At 37.2% G+C, this 19585-nt stretch overlaps 1 protein-coding gene across 2 annotated transcripts in view; it reads left to right on the top strand.

The window, feature by feature from the left end:
• The first annotated feature begins 1042 nt into the window (after nucleotides 1–1042).
• The window catches only part of LOC149231372 (putative protein phosphatase 2C 60), an 89464-nt gene continuing 70921 nt past the window's right edge, over nucleotides 1043–19585 (top strand). Inside the window, exons 1-2 of one of the 2 annotated variants that reach the window (XM_089379185.1) lie at nucleotides 1043–1807; nucleotides 4197–4564. In XM_089379185.1, coding sequence (XP_089235311.1) covers nucleotides 1513–1807; nucleotides 4197–4564 — 663 coding nt within the window. In that variant the 5' untranslated portion in view covers nucleotides 1043–1512. Of the gene's footprint in view, nucleotides 1808–4162; nucleotides 4565–19585 lie in introns of both variants that reach the window. The other variant, XM_089379186.1, reaches the window with a different exon arrangement.

A 19585-nucleotide genomic window follows, 5' to 3' on the forward strand; every position in this document is an offset into this window, starting at 1 on the left:
TATGTTATGTGAGTTTTGAGATGACTTGCATATTTATTTAGTGATTTGAGTAGCAAAGACTTAGGGCATAATTATTGTATCTGACTTGGGCCACACCAATCCTTACCATGTCTAGATTTTTACTCACAAAATTTCAAACCAATGACCTTTAAACCACAAAGTACATTAACAAAACACTTTGTGAGTGTATTTAAAAAATACAATATTATATATGAATGAGATTTTAGTAAAATATGATATGAAAATATCCACCACTATTTACAACACATCAATTTTATATTATATAATTGTATATCATATAATTTAATATTTATAAATAAAAATATTGAAATATTTATTATTTAAATTTTCTAATTTTTTTTGGAAAATTAATAATATTTTTTGATTTTAATTATTATAAAAAAACCAAAATAAAAATAATTTCTTAAATATTAAATGAAAAAATTGTCAATATAAAAAATGAAAATGAAAAACATTTTCTTAAATTTTCTTATATTTAAATTAAAATATATAATTTAGAAGATATTTAACTAATTATAAATATTTAAAAATAAAAAACATTTTTTTTAAATTTAAATTAATTATAAGTATTTAAAAACAATTTAACACTTTTTAATATATATATATAATTTTAATAGTTTTAAAATTATATTTAAAAATATATATTAAATAAAATATATACAACTCCAAAGTATTGAAATTAATAAAAAAAAATCATACTTTACTTAACCTACTTATCACAATTACAAAAATTATAACTTTATACACACTAAGAATGTGTGGAATGACTATTAGGGTAGGTAAAAGGAAGTTAAGGTCCAAAAAAATAGGGAGTGGATGCAAACAAATAAAAAGAATCCAAACAATACACCAAAACAACACTGTACCACCGTTGAAAGAAGAAACAAATTCCAAAATAGGAAATCAGAGAGAAATGAAGGGTCCCAATGCCTAATTCCAGCAGCCCAATCCCTCTTAATTATTATTTGATATGATAAACAAAGGAATCGCTCATCATTATTTAATATGATAAACAAAGGAATTGCTCATCATAAATGATAAGAGGAGAGGCCATAGTAAACAACATCAATATAGATAGCAGCATAGAGTGGCCACAGCACACCACGACCCACACCACCTGCAGAGAACCCATCTTACAGAGTTTCCTCGGATTTTGTGCCCCAAGCTGGCAGAAATGGACCCAACCTCATTGCATACATACACATCTCATTAGCCCAACAAGGGAAAAATGTGTTTCAGGCAATGAAATTATCATTACAGAGCAATAGGTATTGAAAAAATAAGAAGTGGGCCGTTGGATTTCGATTGAATGAGGCCTTTTTGTTAGATGGGTCGGTAGGATTCGGATACCCATTTCGTTTTTCTCGCTAAATTTGGACATTGAAACCCACCGTGTTCCTGTGACCACATGACCTTGTGGTGAGGGCTGTGGAGAAGTGTGAGCAGATCAGGGAGGTGGAGAGCTTTAAGAGAGTGGGGAGCAAATGAGGGATGTTTGGGGCTCTAATGAATCTGGTAAGTGCTTGTTGGAGACCCATAGAGAGGTATGTTCAGGCCAGTGCGGATGTTGTGGAGGAGGGGCAGGATGGCCTGCTGTGGTTTAAGGACATTGGGGAGCATGTGGCCGGGGAGTTCTCCATGGCTCTAGCTCAGGCCAATCAGCTCGTGGAGGATCAGTGCCAGGTCGAGATTGGCCCCTCGGGGACCTTTGTTGGCATCTATGATGGTCATGGAGGTCCAGAAGCTGCTCGTTTTATCAATGATCATCTCTTTCGTCATTTCCAGAGTATGTCTCCTTGCCCTGTTTCCTATTTGGCTCAATTAACATGTATCTCAAACTTGCCTGTGTTCATTTGGTTCAATTAACATGTATCTCAAACTTGCACGTGTTTCATTTGGTTGCATATACATATGTTCACACCCATATAGAGCTTGCCTTGTCTTCAAGGCATTTTATCATTCGGCTCCTCCCTCTTCCTCCCCATTTGCTTTTGGGGGATTGTGATTTGGGGAGTGCTCGAGGTCATTGGGAATTCATAACTGGTTAATGTGGACCTCCAAGCGACCCACTGTGAGAACATGGGTGCCTTGATCTTCGTCAGCGCAATGTTAAAACCGAGAAATATTCAACTATTGCATTGATGAATTTGGGGTTGATTTCTTCTTATATTTTTTTTATTTCTGTTTCACTTCTAGCTGGTCGTGTGTATCTTTGTATGCTGATTGGTGTTCAGATCTTATGTGTTATTTAGCTCATATACGCAAATGGATATATGTATTCTTCTTTGTGCATAAGCATATGCCTTCATCAGTGATGTGGTGAACGAATAAAATGTGATGCTTGAAAATTCGCAAGTGGCTGGTACTGAGCTCCCAAGCCATTGTGCGAAAGAATGTGGATGTCAAATAAGCATCGAGGTATGTTTGAGACCTGGCTTTCTGCAGCTGAAAATCAAAATCAAGCCAGGTCTTGGCTTACTGGTGTAAGCCTTGAGGTCAATCTTGCAGGGTTCCAATCTTGCCATGGTCTACTTCACCAAATGACAAGATTAAAAAATGGAAGAGGGACAGGGGCAATTTTGGTGGAGCTCACACCTAACATCTAAGCCGAAGAAGGTCCATAAAATTGTGGGGTAGACTGGGCCTTGGGGATCGTTCAATGAAGGTTTATGTACACATTCAGACTCACATATTTATGCTTGTTGAACACCTGCCTGTATTTGTAGATTCCAGTTAGTTGCTAGAGTTTATGCAGAGTATCAGTTATGACTCATGAGGACAAACTCACAGAAAAATACTCTTTTAAGTTTTAAATAGTCTTTATCTCAAGAAAGTGACGATAAGAGGGAAACTGTTTCTTCAATTTCTACTGAGTTGCATCTTAGCCAGGTTTGCCCCACCATGATTTTATTTGTTGAAGTTTGAACCAACGGGGATCATTTTTTCTCTGCGTGTATGAAGATGTGGGCCTTCTTCTAGTGTTACTTTTAATGTAATGGTAGGTGCAAGCACAGGCCAACAGTTTCTGGAAATATGATTTCTCCATGCAGGTCAGACAAAGTTCGGCGCCCATATTGCCTGGAACTTCCAGGTGTTACGTGTAATTTGGCCGAAATCTATTTACAAATTTCTGTATTGTTTGGAGCGTATCACGTATTTTTAATTTCATATGAAATGCTAACTGCAGGCTAATTTTAAGTTCTTAGGATTTCATGCATTGTTGTGCTTGTCCATGATGTTGCAGAAGCTAAAGGTATAAACATTTTTCAAAGCCAATTTTAATAGAATTTAGATTGAGTGGGCCTTTCCCGAGGAATCGTTTTTTGGTCGAGATCTACTGATTGTAATTAAAGGTTAAAGCCTAAATTACCTCTTGCCCCTATTTTTAATGGTTTACTTGATGCTCATTTTGTCTTATGGTTATGTAGTCACAATGAGCCTATACTCTAGAGGCTCTGAATTCATGTTTCAAACTTAACCTACAACCATTCTCTTGGACAGAAAATGGGTCTATTGAATTGTTAGCAGGTTTGCTCCCTATCATTTCTTGGTCATTATATCAGTTTTTGTAAAGTCATCCTGACAAACAAATCAAATAGATTCCGATGTCATATGAGACATACCTGCTTACACTATAAGCTGGACATGGCCTTAGTTTGGGTTCTGGAGTCCATGAGATCACTTTGGCTGCGTAATTCATTTCCTTTTGTCTCTATCTCTCGCTTGGTATCGATTATATGTGGCAATCCTGAATGCAATGGTTGATTGTATGCAATCCCTTTGGGAGCCTGCGTGCTGCCTTATTTGAGGCAAGTATATCTATCTAGATGGCTTAGCTAGCATTCAATCAGCCCTGGAGATTTGATTATTGGGGTCCCCTATTTTCTCTTTCTTGGCCCACATTAGAGGAAGTATTTGACATCATGCAATCATGACAAACATAGCAGCTCGGATTTACCACTCATTTACTTGCTAACTTCTTTTTTTGTTAGGGTCAAAGCTCATACATCTACCGTTGCAGAGGGTAACTCCTAATGTTGCTGTTATATGCTGTTGTCATTGGATGAAATTGTTTGTTAGGACTTTCTGCTGATTGGAAGTATGAAGTACTGCAATATCTCATGGATAAAAGCCGTTGCAGGCTTGCCAACTAAGGAGCCACTGTGTTTTCACAGACTTTGCACTGGAGCAGCGGGGAATGTCTGCTGAGGTGATACGGAATGCTTTTCGAGCAACTGAAGAGGGATTTATGTCTCTTGTGACAAATGCTTGGCCCACAAAACCACAGCTTGCAGCAGTTGGTTCTTGCTGTTTAGTTGGTCTTGTGTACGAGAAGACACTTTACGTTGCCAACCTGGGAGACTCACGTGTTGTAATGGGGAGACTGATCAGGTCTACTGGAGAAATAGCTGCTGTGCAGTTGTCAGCAGAACACAATGCTAGCATTGAGGCTGTAAGACAAGAGCTGCGGTCATTACATCCAGATGACTCCCAGATTGTAGTTCTCAAGCATGACGTTTGGCGTGTAAAGGGCATAATTCAGGTAAACCTCTATATTTCCTTTCGTGATTGTTATTTTGAGGTCTTAATCATTACAGCTTCCCTTGTTGAGAGTACAAACTCTCTAGAACTGATATATCTGATTAACAATTTTATGCAGTAGAAAAAACATGCGAAGTGCCTTTGTTGTCTCTTATGTTGGAATAACTCCTTGGAATTTGAAATTCTATCCACTGATAGGCAATTGCCACTGTTAATACTATAAGAAACCCACTGGTTCTTTTGTCATTTATAATGTAATAGTTTCTGTTGTAGGTGTTGCTATCATCAAGCTATAACATAAGAACAAATTGACTATGTTATTTGTCAAATGTATTAAAAGTCACTTTTGTCTGAGCTGAAGTTACTAAATACTTTCTAAACTCGGATTATTGGTGTGAGTATTTTGACATCATATTCTTGTAGTAGATACAACAGGGTATATCCCATCTTCTTGTTATATGTATAGGACGAAAAGTTGTTGATCAGTGGCTAGTTTGTGTTCTTTGAATATTGTCAATTCATTCTCATGATTGTTTAATTAGTGGTCTTTCTTATAAAAGTTATGTTAGAAAGATTGATTAAATTGAGCTGGCCTGGGCATGATTCTCTTTCATTCAGCATTAGTTGTTTTATTGTTTTTGGTTTGTCTTCTTTGGAGAAAATCATCTAAATCTAGGTTTGACAATTCTTTGCAGCTGTATAACTTCTAAAATATCTTACTGGATCATATTTAGTATGTTGCTGTTCAAATAAAGGAAACCGAGGTCATGTTATAGAGATACAGTTTATTCCATATCTGTCTCGAAGAGAATGGATGGCTGAATTTGTCTTGTTTTCAAGTGATGGATGATGAGGGTGAAATGGATGTTCTAAAGCTTGCAATAAGAATGGAGGATAACAATATGAAATTTTTATGATTGGCTGGTTAATGGAAAGTTATTGTTATCTATCTTGTATCAACATTCCTTTCTGTGGATGTTAATATTTTACCAAGCTACCTTTTAGATATCCCTGTAGTAATTGCTGTTTGAGACAATATAGTTGTCAACAACCTATATATATTCGAAATATGAAAATATTGTGAATGACATTAACTTAGAAGATAGTGATTTTTAACCAACTAAAGGCCTAGTATTGGAAGCCATAAATCAGGATTGATCAACAACAAACAACTGGAAAGCCCAGTATTAAACCATCCCATTTGATCTCAATTAGTGGCTCTAGAGCAAGGAAGCAACGAATTTGTTGCACACAATGATTAGGTCTTCCAACAAACATGTTACAACCTTATAGTGTATAATTCATTTTTTACGGAAAAATGTGTTTATGGTATATAGAGCTTTGTTCCCAAAGTGAGAGCAGCCAGATAAATCCACAAAATTACAGATTATGCATCCTGGAACCATGATAAACTGCATGAACCTACTTTAGGACTGCCTTTTTACATTTGTCAAAACAGTGAAATGGTTCAGAGCCTCAGACTATTGCTACTATAGAGCCACCCAAAGACTATGTTCCTTAAACCATATTATAAGATTGTACAGCTTGTAAAGCAACATCCTGAAAATAAGACCAACATGCAGGGAGCATAATCAGATAACAAGCATATAAGCACTCATAACCTGGCTTTTGAGCAGATGCAATTGCCTTCTGCCATTTGTGAGTGTCAAACTGTAAAAAGCCAACCTAGTTTGTAACAGAATTCTGCATGCTCTTTTCTACACTGACACTCATGTCATTAACCAGATGGAATTTGGAGTTGGGGGGAGGATGCTGACTTCTCTAGGATTATTGAATTTAAGATGGATTGCACAGTACTCCACATGGAGTACCTGGGTGCCGGCTGTACCATATTCCTCTTCATAAATGGGAGATGCTTTCTCATCATCCTTCCTTTTCTGCATGAGATTCTCATTATGATGATGGAATGGTGGAAAAAGGTTCATCCTACCCTTGGCTCATCAGATAAAGCAAACTTTCTTTGGTTAGGAATGAAGGGGAATGTGAAAGATTTGTTGCCTGGTGGACAACTTGATTGGCTAATTGATCAACTATCTTATTTGCAGATGTTCTTACATAAATGAAGTCCCACACTTCAAACCAATCCTTTGCCTGAATCAAGCAAAACACTTTGCTGTTCAAGTCCCAGGATTGACAAGATATGATTCTGTCAGCAATGTTCTGAACCAGTTTGGAATCCTCTTCAAAGTTCATATTTTTGGTACTTCTATCAAGAGCTTCTGCTATTTCCATCCTCAGGGCATCACCTTCCGCTTGGTTGTTAGTGTTGGTGTTTAGGAAGTTCATGAGGATCCCTAGGTTGTGTTGTCAGTCATTTGTAAAACCCCTTCCAGCTCCAACCAGGCCTGGATTACCTTTGGAGGTTCTGTCAAAGTTGTATTTGATCGAGTCCTAGGAGCTGGGTCCCAAGTCTGAGTGCAAGAAAACTTTCTGAACCCCCTTTCCTTTATCTTGAAGAGGAATCAAAGGGGCAACCCATTTAAAGGATGACAAACTTTTCTGAATGATGTATGACCAAACCTTTTCTGTTTACATCTAGATTTAGCTGTCTCCAGGTTGGCTCGTTCAGATCTTTCCCCAAATCTGCTCTGCAGTGGCATGCTTTTCTTCAAAATCTTGCTATTCCTTGCTCTCCATAAAAAGCAAAAGAGAATCTGGTTAGATATACCATATCTGCTTAATGTTTCAGCTTTCCAAAGTGGCTTAGTATATTTTCTAAAAACTTATGCAGAACCAACCTGAAGGCGTGGCTATTCCTTGCTTTCTATAGAAACCAAAAGACAAAACCTGGTGACTAGGTGAGACATATACCATACCTGCTTTAATATTTCAGCTTTCCAAAGTGACTTAGTATATACCATACCTGAAGGCATGGCTGTCCACAAATTTTGCTCAACCAGGTCCAAGCTTCCTTTGCAGTAGAATAACTGAAGAAGGATGGGATCTCATATCCTTCTCTTCAATCTTGCAACCACTGTATCTGGAGGGACCAATTAGTCCTCACTTTCCAAGTGCTAATTCAGATTATTGAGAGAAACTTACCTTTTCCTTCCAAACATGTAAATACTGCTACCTTGGCCCATGTTGACAGACGCTGATGGAGCACATTCCTTGCCCAGCATTTCAGCAGAATCAGCACAGGACATCTCTGCATTATTTTCATAGGATTGTTCTTGAGGTAAGTTCAGCTCTGATTATGAAATTGATGTCCTCATTCAGGCGAGTGGGTCATTCACCAGGGTCTTTCCAGGAGGTATATTTTGACCTGCCTTGGGAGCCTTTTAGAGACAATTCATAATTTCATACCAGTAATCTTTTACTTTGATGTAATTGATCAGTGGCATACCAGTTATATTATTTTTAAAGTCCTGATTGGATTTGTCAGGTGGATAACCATCCCATGTATAACCCTAGAATTGAGAAAGTCTCCCTTGTGGGTATCAGTTATAGTATTGTTAAAAGTCTTGATTGAGTTTGTCAGGTGGATAACCATTGCACGTATCATCCCAGAACTGAAGTCTCCATTGTGGGTATCCCATAAGATGTGATTTTCTAAGTTGGGTCTGCTTTGAATAATACTGTTCTAGATGCTGGAACCTTTAGGAGTCTTGAGTTTCAGGATTTCCTCTGTAGGCAGATTTAGGAAGTATTTTGCTCTGAGGATTTGCGCCACAGTGCTTCTGATTCCTTTAGAATTCTCCAGTATAGCATTGCTACTGATGCTTGGTTGACCAAGTCTAATCCACTTTCACATCTGGGCTGGGTGACTTTTGTTGCAAGCTAGAGGATGTCATTTCTTCTCATTACAGGCTTCCTTTAAAAGAAAATTCCTTAAATATACTTTCCATTTCACTCAGGGTGGCTTTTGGGGCCAAGATAATGGAACTCTGATATGGGGGTATTGCTGTTAGGAGTCAGGACAGAGTGACTTGGTACAACTCTGCCTGCCAATGAAATAAACCCGTTTACCCGAGTTAAGTTTGGTTTTCAAATCATCAGAGATTTTAGTCCTCTTTAGCCCTGTGTCTAGAGTTGGACTGTGGGGAGCTCAGACACTTTGTAGAGAACTCATTCCTTGGAATTCCAGAATGTTCAGAACTCTTCTGTGTACACTTGGATTTCTCTTTGCTGTTTTCTTGTCCTGAAGCTTCGACTTCGAGGAAGGTCCTGTCTTTCCTGGTTCTTGCTTTACCTGCCAGTAAAGGATCATCTACGAACTGAATATGTGAAAGAGACATGGTGTTAGAAGAGATGTAGAGACGTGCGATTTTGCCACATATTTTAGCATTTTACAAAGCCCTTCCCAAGGCTTTAGCCATGATGGTGAACAGAAAGGGAGACAGGACATCTATCCCTTAAAAATCCCTTGTGGATCTGAAAGAGTTACTAGCTCCTCCATCAATCAAAACTGCAAAGGAAGCTGTTGATATCAATTCACCAATCAAGACTGCAAAGGAAGCTGTTAATATCAATTCACTCATCCAATACGCCCATTCTTGGCTGATCTGTAAACTTCCATTGATATTCCATTGGACAGTTCCTCACAACAGACCTTAAATGCTACTGCAAAATACCATGAGAGGATACTCTGTTGTGCAGTAATTGCCTATGATTAAATGTAATATTAGAAGTACACTGCTCAAAGTATTGAAAACAACTGAGAAGATAAGATGAGGCTACAGTGGTAAACATCAAGCACACTATTAACACATTGAACGCAAGATGTACCTGGGAAACCTGATGTGGGAAAACCCAACAAAAAATGAATAAAATTCAAAGAAAGGTTATCTCACTATGGAGTATAATGTGGTTTGTGATCTGCTGCTATAGGGTCTTCTTCCTCTCTTTGACTCTGGTATCCCACTTCTATGATTTGGTCACCTATGGAACATAAAACATTACAATCAGAATGAAACCCCTTCCCTGTGGTTTAGTTTTTAACATGTCTCAATAGTCAGCTAGGGTCTGGGGTTTTTCATGCCCCAACTCTTGATTTGGGTTAGGATTTGGACCCTTTAGAATCTTCTTGAAGTCTAAAGATGTCTATCTCCATGTGTGAGTAATGAGCATTAATGTGGCATTCACATAGTACTATGGTGGTCAAAGCATAGGTCAACTTGTTGGAGGCATGACTTTGTCATAGACTTTAATTGAGGTTCTCTTTTGATCATTGGGAATCTCTTGGTTAGCGTAAAAATGTTAGGGGGATGCAAACTTTGTTTGCAAGGTTTTGTCCCCAGAATGACCATTCAAAGCACAAAATAGGCTTTAGAGGTTGAGGACCCCAAATCACCAAAATGGATTCTACCCCTAAAAGATGGGTTTGGCAAGGTGACAACTTTGATTTCCCACTTTAGAAGTATCAAAACAAATTGCAAATTATATAGTGACCCATTTTGAATCATACTTCTCCATTTTGGGAGGCTTTTGGTCTCCAAAAGCTTTCACTGAAGGAGACGAGGATAAATTTTCTCAACTATCAAAACAGATGAAAATTATATAGTAACCCATTATGAATCATACTTCCCTATTTTGGGAGGCTTTTGGTCTCCGAAAGCTTTCACTGAAGGAGATGATGATAAATTTCCTCAACTCAACCCCCATCCCCCCTCGAGTACCATTTGGTCTTGCCTAGAAATGCTTCTTTAATCTAACTTTCTAGAGATATTGCTGCCCCTGTCTAGTTGTGGTAGACTTACTTTACAAAACCACATGTTTTGCTACCTCTCCCCAAGCTTCTAGTGCTAAGTCCTCTAAAGTACTTAACACTTGCCCCCTGTTTTTCTCATTGATTGATGCCAAGGTTCTGCCAAATTATTATTCAGAAAACAATTTGTGTTAAATACCAAAGTTTACACAGTCATCCAATGAGATTGCAATCTGATTTGAAAAAAAATAATAATAAACCCCTTCATATCCATTATATTTCCTCAACAATTGATAGCTAAACTCTGGTTTTAACAATATGATTTCGAAGACTTAACAACCAACTGGAATCATTCGCCATACTACCTTCCAATGTTTAATTTTCCATGATGTAATACTGAATTAACAATCATAAATTAACCACACTAGAAATTATTGAGTTTCTTCTATGCATGCATCCTGACTGCAACAATATTATCACTCACACACAATTTTTACAGAGTAATGAAAGAGCAGCAAATGGTTGCTTGGAATATGCATCAATTCAAAGAGTAAGTGCGTTGCCTGTACATTCATTTGCAATACTCCACCAAAACCAAAATAATATCATATCTTGAAAAATATATTACAAGAAGATAGTTTTTTCCTTCCATGAATCAAGAGAGGATTTATAAATCATTCTAAATCTAGTTCTCCACATACTTATTTATAAAAATCATTCTAAACCTAAAATAGGATCAAGATCCATAATAAGTGGATAAGACCCATTATTTTAGTAACTAATTTGGAAAAATCAAAACTATGACTTTTTTTTTTGCTAGCCTAATCCATAATATTCGATGGTAATGTTTCTAGATTTCAACTAATTATTACAAAGTTAAAATCATTACATGAGGAATCCAACTTCCTCAAAAAATAATAATATCTAATAAAGTTTATAAAAATTTGTCGATGCTCTTGCATCATTGATGATGGATGGCTCATAGAGTTTCAGATTTTGCACACTCACTATTGAGTAATTGTGCATCTATGGAGGTACACTGATTCTATAGGCATTGTTGCCTTCCCATTCTAACAATTTGAAAGGACCATATTGCAGAACCTTGATCTCCATGCATTGTCCTTGCAACCTCTAAAAGTGCACACATACATGGGCTCCTATCTTGAATGTCTTCCCAATTCTATACTGGTCATCTGGCCTTATTTTCTTTAGTGTCACTTGTACGTACAAATGGATTTGCTTGATCTCATCAATGAATCTTTAGCCTTTAATGCTTCTTCTGTGGAATTTACCTTCTCTCCTCCATGTTGTACATATACAATACTTAGAGGTGAAGGTGGCAAATATCCAAAAAAGTTTCAAAAGGGGACTTGCTAGTGGAAGTATGGACTTCTTTGTTATAAGAATGATGAATGTAGATCAAATTATTGCCGTAGGTTCCTGAATGCTTCTAATTGTAACTCCACAAAGGATGAATCATTATCTCCTTCACCACTTCTGTTTGTTGGATGGTGTTGTCATTGATGTCAACCCATGGAGTTGACTAGGTTTGACTTTGACCAAAAACACCAGTCATTGATGTCAAATGGTCAATGAACACTTCCTAGTAATTGTCAGGTTACATCAAGATAACAACTATATTGTTGGATGGTTGAAAACCCAAGTCCTAGGGTTTGGGTTCCATGGACTAAGGATGTACCCCGACCTTGTTGAGGGGTTTTGAATGGTCAAACCATTGAGTTTGTGTTGGAGACTAAGTCACAGGACACGTCCTCCAAGGTCCTGTGTTTCGTATTTTACGTGTCGGACATGAAAACGGCCCTAAATCTTAAAAGTGACATTCTCCTTAATCTTCATTTTCATCCTTTTACTTAAATTTTTAACATTACCATGGAATGACTTAGGATGTTTGAGAGTGGTTTCGGCCTCATTGGATTTCATATGGAGAAAGTAGAATTTTAGATTTCATTCAAAATGCAGCAGACTTATCAGTTTTTCAGGATTTCAGGATTGGGAGATTGTAATGTTTCCAGGTGACACCACCTGCCCGGGCTACCCCTGCCACCAGTAGAGGACGTGGTCTACCTCCTATAGCTCCTACTTCTAGTTTTTCAGCTTCTACAACATAGCAAACTCCACCAGCACCAACATCTACATCTAGAGGGAAAGGGAAAGCTGTGGCATTTTCTCGCAAGAGGGGCAGAGGAAATCAATAGGATTAGACTTTAGTTATTTTTTTCGTTTTATTGTATATGACATTATGACATGATGAGATACATTATTATATTTTTTGTTGATATTTTGAGGCTGAGTTGGGATTCAGGAGTCGGGACTTACTATTCAGGACATGATTCAATGTTATGTGTGATTTTAGCACTAGAAATGATATTAATTATCTTATATATTAGTTCTTTTATCATATTTATTTGTCAATGTATTTATTTTATGTTGTAGATGGTTTAGATATTAAAAAAATGAAAAAAATGAATATTTTTGTACCAAACGATTTTTTCCCGATTATTTTCGATTGTTTCCCGATAATTACGATTTTTTCCGATTTTTTCCTCACGCCGAGATTATCCCGATAATGATTAATGCAACATTGTTGTAAACACTGAACAATGATACATTTTGATTTTGATGACTTAATGGAAAATCTACATTTTATGGTTTTAATATCTAAGTTCTAAATTTATAATTAATAGTAAGTACTTAGTAGTTTCTTATGTGCTTGTAAGTTGAACATGAACAATGAACATTGAATATTCAAGAATCAAGACCAAGCATATCACATTCTAATTTCTAAATAGTAAATTTTGATTCTATTTTTTTTTTTAAAGTGAATTATGAACTTTGAGAAGTAATTATATTTTAATTTGATTAGATAAGCTGCAACTTGCAATTTAATATGGATAAAAAACTATATTTCGGTATATATATATATATTTTATTAAATATATATAAAACGTGTCCCCCGTGTCCTGTTTCCAGGTCGCTGCGTTTTGTATTGAATACTCGTATTTACTTGTCCTCCGTGTCTCGTGTCCTCGTGTCATGTGACTTAGGTTGGAGATCTAGGTCATTAGATTCTCCTCGAAGAGATGTTTCTATTGATATGTGGTATGCCTCGTGGTTCCTCTTGGTTTGAGAGAAAATTGAGCTTGAAATTGAAGACCCAATTTTGTGGGCTAAAACCGTAGGGGTAGTGACATGACACCTCCTCCTACGGTTGCCAATATATGACATTGTTTATCACCATAATCTCACCACGTATAAGTTGAATAATTGCAAGAACCAAAGGCAATAGACCAATCATTAACTTCACAACTAGGTAGGACCATATGCACTAAGCCAATTATTGATTTCAAACTTTAAATAGGGTCCTTAAGGGTTAGTGTACAAATTCCTTAGAGCTTAAACAAACAATTTATTAATAACTATTAAATTAAATTAATTTTATTAAAAAGGAAATTATTTTTGAAATATCCAAAAAGGCCTACCTAACAAAGCCCATGACTTCAAAACTATCCAAGTCAATCACTCCAACATATACATAATGTATATCATCAAAAGAAAAGTGACTTTGTGGTCTTGTAAAAGGAAATCAGAATGCTAATAGGAGCCCCTCTTATACCCACACATAATCCTATAAAAAGACTGTGTATACTCCAAAAGTATCATTTCAACGAATTATATTATGACCTTTGCTCTGAAATAATTCGACTTACCTGAAATAAGTCAACAAAGGATTTCTAGGGTAGACCAACGAATTTAATTGTTCAACTTCAAGCATTCCTCTTCTACTTGGTCTTCCAAGGTGAGTTTTCTATTTGCTGTGTATTTGTCCTCCTCTAAAGGCAGTGGAGATCTTTTCTTTTCTCGGCATTCTTTTTGGTATGTAGACCCTGCGGCTAGGAACATAATTTCGGCCCTCAGAACTGTACAAAAGGTAGTGATCTATTTGAATTGTTGGCTAGGTGTTCAGCCTTGATTTTTTGCTTCCTTTAGGGCTTGGTCTAAAGGCTTAGTCATAGGTCTGTCCAAGTGTCTTAAGGCCTGAACAACGAAGTCATTTTGAGGAGAGCAAGTCCCTTTTTAAGTGTCAAAATATTGCTTGATGTCTTAACCTTGTTCTACGTCATGGACCTGAGAAACAAAGAAACTTGACAACCATTAAAGTTTGAAAGCGTGTCCTAGGTCTAGTTAGGGCTTGTTAAGGTCTAACTTAAGGTATGATCTAGGTCTATTCTAGGTCCTTTTTAAGACTGGTTAGGGCCACATTAGGGCTTGTTTTGTGACTGTTCTAATGCAACAACAAACAATGATTGTGCATGTAAATTATTGACAGTAGGTTGATAGTGACAAACCTTAATTGATTTCACAATGAGATTTGGTATCTATGACAAGCAATGGTTTATGGCCCATTAATGTGACCTTGACTTGTTTGTCCTTGTGTAAGAATTGAAATTGTGACATGACCTGAACTTGACATAAACTTTGAAAGATGTAGTGCAACAAGTGACTTATATGTTAATAATGCTCAATAAGATGATTGTACATTAAGTTATGACAATGATGCTTCCTGAAGGAGTGATGGCAGTATAGTAACTTGAACATAACATTGTGATCTGTGATGTGACTCCTTGACTTTAGCTTGATATAACGGTGTTCCTTGGGATGGCAATATGGCAGTAACAATGTGTATCCTCTGAATTGAATTTGATTCTAGACCTTGATGGGATTTAGTGACATGACGTAATAACTTAGCTCATAGGCCTGACATATAGATGCTTGACATTTGACTTGATAACCTGACTTGACTGGATTTGTCCTTATGATAAGCTAATAACACTTGATGACAACAATTCTATTGTTTAGGTGACATGACAATGGCACCTACAACACTCACCTATGGTTTATTTTGAACTGTGCAACAATGAGTACATAGATAGTGACTGTGGAGACTTGACTTATTGACCTCACTTACACAGTATGCAATGATTTGACAACATTCTTAACACATAGCAGTGACATGACATCTAGAACTAGTAACATTGACATGACCTGTAGACAATGATAATATGACAATGACCTGTGAACAGTGACATGGCATCTTGACCTTGATAGCAGTAAAAATTAGGAGTGCATTTGTGATGACCATGATTCTTGACTTATTGAGTATGTTGTAGCATACTATCACAATTAGAAACCTTATGTCAGTAAGCATTGATTATCTATTAATGTGACAACAACACAAGTTGATGTGATGTATTGATATGACAACAATTATGTAACCTTATTACAATGGGTTAATTGCAGCAGTGATCTTACATGACAACAGTTGATGATGGCTCTGGGGCATTGACTATCCGAGCAACAATTTTTACATGTATGCTGGTAGCTCTCTGAGGGCAAAGCTTGAGAGCTGTAGGTCATTAGGATGACTCGAGGCACCTTGGATTGTGCCATTATTTGATAGCAGTACCAGATGGTTGTAGCATCGAGTGCAACTTGATACGATGATGACAATGGTTGTGCATTGATGACTATTCATTCATGAGTAGTGACATGCAGTGACAACCAACAATTGTGTAGTGATTTGTAGTGACAATGATATGCAGTGTGCAGTGACAGTGATGTTCAGTTGAACAATGATAACTTGATGTGTAGCATTGTGCAATGATTAGTTTATGGGAACAATGATTAGTGTCTACTTATTCTACATTGGGTACAGGGGATCTAGTCTGAAAATTGTGAAACATGGTCTTCTGGCTCGTCAGGGTGGCAAGGTGGTGCAAGGTAGGGGATTGGAGTCACCTTCAGGTTGTGGCCTGAGAACACTTCAGGGTGGCAGGGTGGTGCTAAGGCAAGTTGTGTCTTGCACAGGGCGTTGTGGCGTCCTTTCAATTGTGGCTGATAAACTAACAAGGAAGCGAAGCATCCTTTCTAACAACAATTGGTAAATAGAGTGTTGGGGCACTCATCAAGTTGTGGCCTGATCTACAGGGTGTTAGGGCGTCCTTCTGGTTGCAGTAGGATATTAGGGTTTAGTAGCATCCTACAAGTTGTGGCCTGTGAATTAGGGGGTTGACACATCCCTCAGTTGTAGCTGAAATCTTGATGTAATTAATATTTCTTTCAAAGAGAGAAGAAGACTATTACTAGAGAAACATTCGGTGGTTTTTGACCCTGAGGGGGTTTTCCACCTAAAAATCTTTGTTTCCTTTGTTTTATCTTTCTTCATTGTTGTATGGTGTTGTCTATTGTTGATTATTGTTTATAATTGTTGAAGAAGAACATTAATAATAACTGAAGAATAACTAATGCTCTGAAAAGGATTAAAAAGTGCTAATTGCTAAGAAACACTGATTCACCCCCCTCTCAGTATTTCCAACACTATTTTACCATTCTTACATGGATGGGAAGATTTAGATCTCTTTGGCTTGGTGTCCGCTTCTCTTAAAGTATAGTCCAAAAGGCATTGACAAATTTGATCTCTATTTGAAAAATGTTGCTCAGTTTCCTAAGTACAGATCCTCATAAATTTCCTTGATGGTCTTTTTACAAGGCATGTGGATGCGCATCTTACTAAATTTGTCCACTATCACATATAAATAGTCTTATCCTTGCTTGGTTCTTTGCAAACAATCAACAATATTCATTGAGAAGCTCTCCCAAGGCGTAGTGGGTACAAGTAAGGTTGATCTAGACCTTGTTTCCTATTGTAAGGGTCATTGGTACACCGATGTATACACCCTCTAATGTGAATTGAGCCACATCTTCTTGCATTTTGGGCCAATGCTATTATACACACTTCTATAGGTTGGCTACTTTTTTCCCAACACTAAAATGTCTTGAAACATTGGAAGTGCGAATCTCTCATATAAGTTGTTTTCTCTCATGTTTAAACACATAAAGATTATCTAGCTTGTAGAGCAACCTATCTTGGAGATGGTAGTCAGTTTTGTTGTCACCTTCTTCTTCATGAATTTGGCTTTGTAGTAGTTGAAAGATCTCCTTTGAGTTGTTATCTTTTGCCTATTTCTTTTTGTTTGCATCATGGGTGAAAGGATCCATGTGCATATGAGTATCCAAACTTGTGATCTTGGGTGTTGGTGGCCTTGACAACATGTTTGCCAACTTGTGAGCATTGCTCTCTTCTTATACTTGATGGTGAGATGAAATTGTTAGAAAAATCTTGTCCATTCGTAGTGTCTTGGTTGTTGAAGCTTACCTTGGGCCTCCAAATATTGTAGAGGTTGTTGATTGATTTAGATAACAGTCTCCTTGCCCATTAGATAGTGCTTCCATCTGTTAACAACTTGCTCCAGAGCATGTCATGTGTGGGGTTGTTTTGGATTACCACATGAAACAATTCAAGATGATAACAAAATGGCTTATCTATTTGCCTTTGCCTCCAATTTGAAGGGCTTATACAAATCGGAGAATGCGAGAATTGGTGCTTGATTAATCTTTTGTTTCACTTCTCTAAAACTCTTGTCATGCATTGTTATGGCATCGAGTGACGTAGTTAATTCTGTCCCAATACTAAAGTGGCCTAGAACTTTGGAGGTGTGAATCTATCATATAAGTTGTTTACTCTCACCTATAGGCACATAGAGCCTTATCTAGCTTATAGAGCAACCCATCTTGAAGATGGTAGTTAGCCTTGTTGTCACCCTCTTCTTCATGAATTCAGCTTTGTAGTAGCTTAAATATCTTTTGTGTATTTCATTTTGTTTGCATCATTGTGAAAAGATCCACGTGCATAAGAGTACCCAAAGCTGTGATCTTTGGTGTGGGTGGCCTTGACAACATGTCTGCCAACTTGTGAGTATTACTTTTCTTATACTTGATGATGAGATGAAATTATTGGAAAAGCCATGTCCATTTGTAGTGTCTTGCTTGTTGAAGCTTACTCTAAGCTTGCAAATATTGTAGACGTTGTTGATTGCTTTAGATAAAGGTCTCCTTGCCCATTAGATGGTGTCTGTATGTTAACAAATTGCATTAGAGCATGTCATGTGTGGTGCAGTTTTGGATTACCTCATGAAACAATTCAGATTGATAGCAAAATAGCTTATCTATTTGCATTTGTCTCCACTTTGAAGGGCTTCTACAAATTGAAGAAGGCGAGAATTGTTGCTCGACTAATCTTTTGTTTCACTTTCTCAAAACTCTTGTGATACATTTTATGGTATAGAGAGGTGCAATCAATTTTGTAAAGGATGCTATGAACTTACGAAGGTACTGTGTTGCCTCCACAAAGCTCCTAGCTTTAGTGGCCTGAGTAGGAGTTGGCCATTTGATAATGGCCTTCATCTACATAGGGTCAATCTTAAGTTTCCCTCCACCAATCACATAAACCAAGTTGTGATGATTTCTAAATCTTGAACACTTGCATTAGATGTGAGATATACTCGATTTAGGTAAATAAGATAATTTTATTAATGTCCAAAAAATGAACGCAAAATTAGGATTGTTGAGTACAATACTGTTGATACATAATAGGAGCACAAAAAGCGGCTCCTTAATAAAGTAAGATGCAAAAAGTAAAATAAAGTGAAGTACTACTCTAAGCTAAAACCTAAAAAATTAATAATTAAGCATTGAAAGCATAATATCATATTTGGGAGAATTGGACCTAGAATATGGCTTACAAATAATGTAAGCATATTAGAATTGTTAGCAATCACTCCCTTAACAATTGAGGTTGAATGTATGAAACTATGGAAAATATACTTGTTGGAGGCATAGGAATATAATCTCGACTATGCATTGATTTGTTGCATGGACAAGGTTCCCCGATGCCAAGTCCTGTGTGACCTTGTTTGATTGTTAGTATGGGATTTGGAATTGTAATGTTGCTAGGGTCTTTGTGAGGTAGGGATACTCCCCAAGCCCACATTAATATTGAATAGAGAGTCACATTTCCAATTACTATCTCTTGGTACCATTAGTAGATGGGAGTATTGAGAAGAAGGAACATCGCAGAGGAGGTTGGTCTACGGTGTGGCTAGAGTGTTTGGGAGTATAGAGTTAGTCATCCTTGGTTGAGATATGGAAAGAAACTGGAAACTTGTGACTCCCTAAAAGGACTATGGAAGCATCCTTTGTTCTCTAAAGAGAGGGGGTAGTGAAATAAAATGCAAAGAAGGAACATCTCAGAGGAGGTTTGTCTTGGGGGTGGCTAGAGTGTTTGGGACTAGAATATGAGGGCCTCTTACATGTATAGAGTTTGGCATCCTTGGTTGAGATAACAAAAGAAACTGGAAAGGACCTTTGGCTCCCTAAATAGATAGTGGAAGCATCCTTAATTCTCTAAATAGAGCGGGTAGTGAAAAATGAAATGCT

Source organism: Pinus tabuliformis, chromosome J (assembly GCF_031772625.1).
Source record: "Pinus tabuliformis cultivar Carrire ecotype Pingquan chromosome J, CPIR1, whole genome shotgun sequence".
Classification (NCBI taxonomy): domain Eukaryota; kingdom Viridiplantae; phylum Streptophyta; class Pinopsida; order Pinales; family Pinaceae; genus Pinus; species Pinus tabuliformis.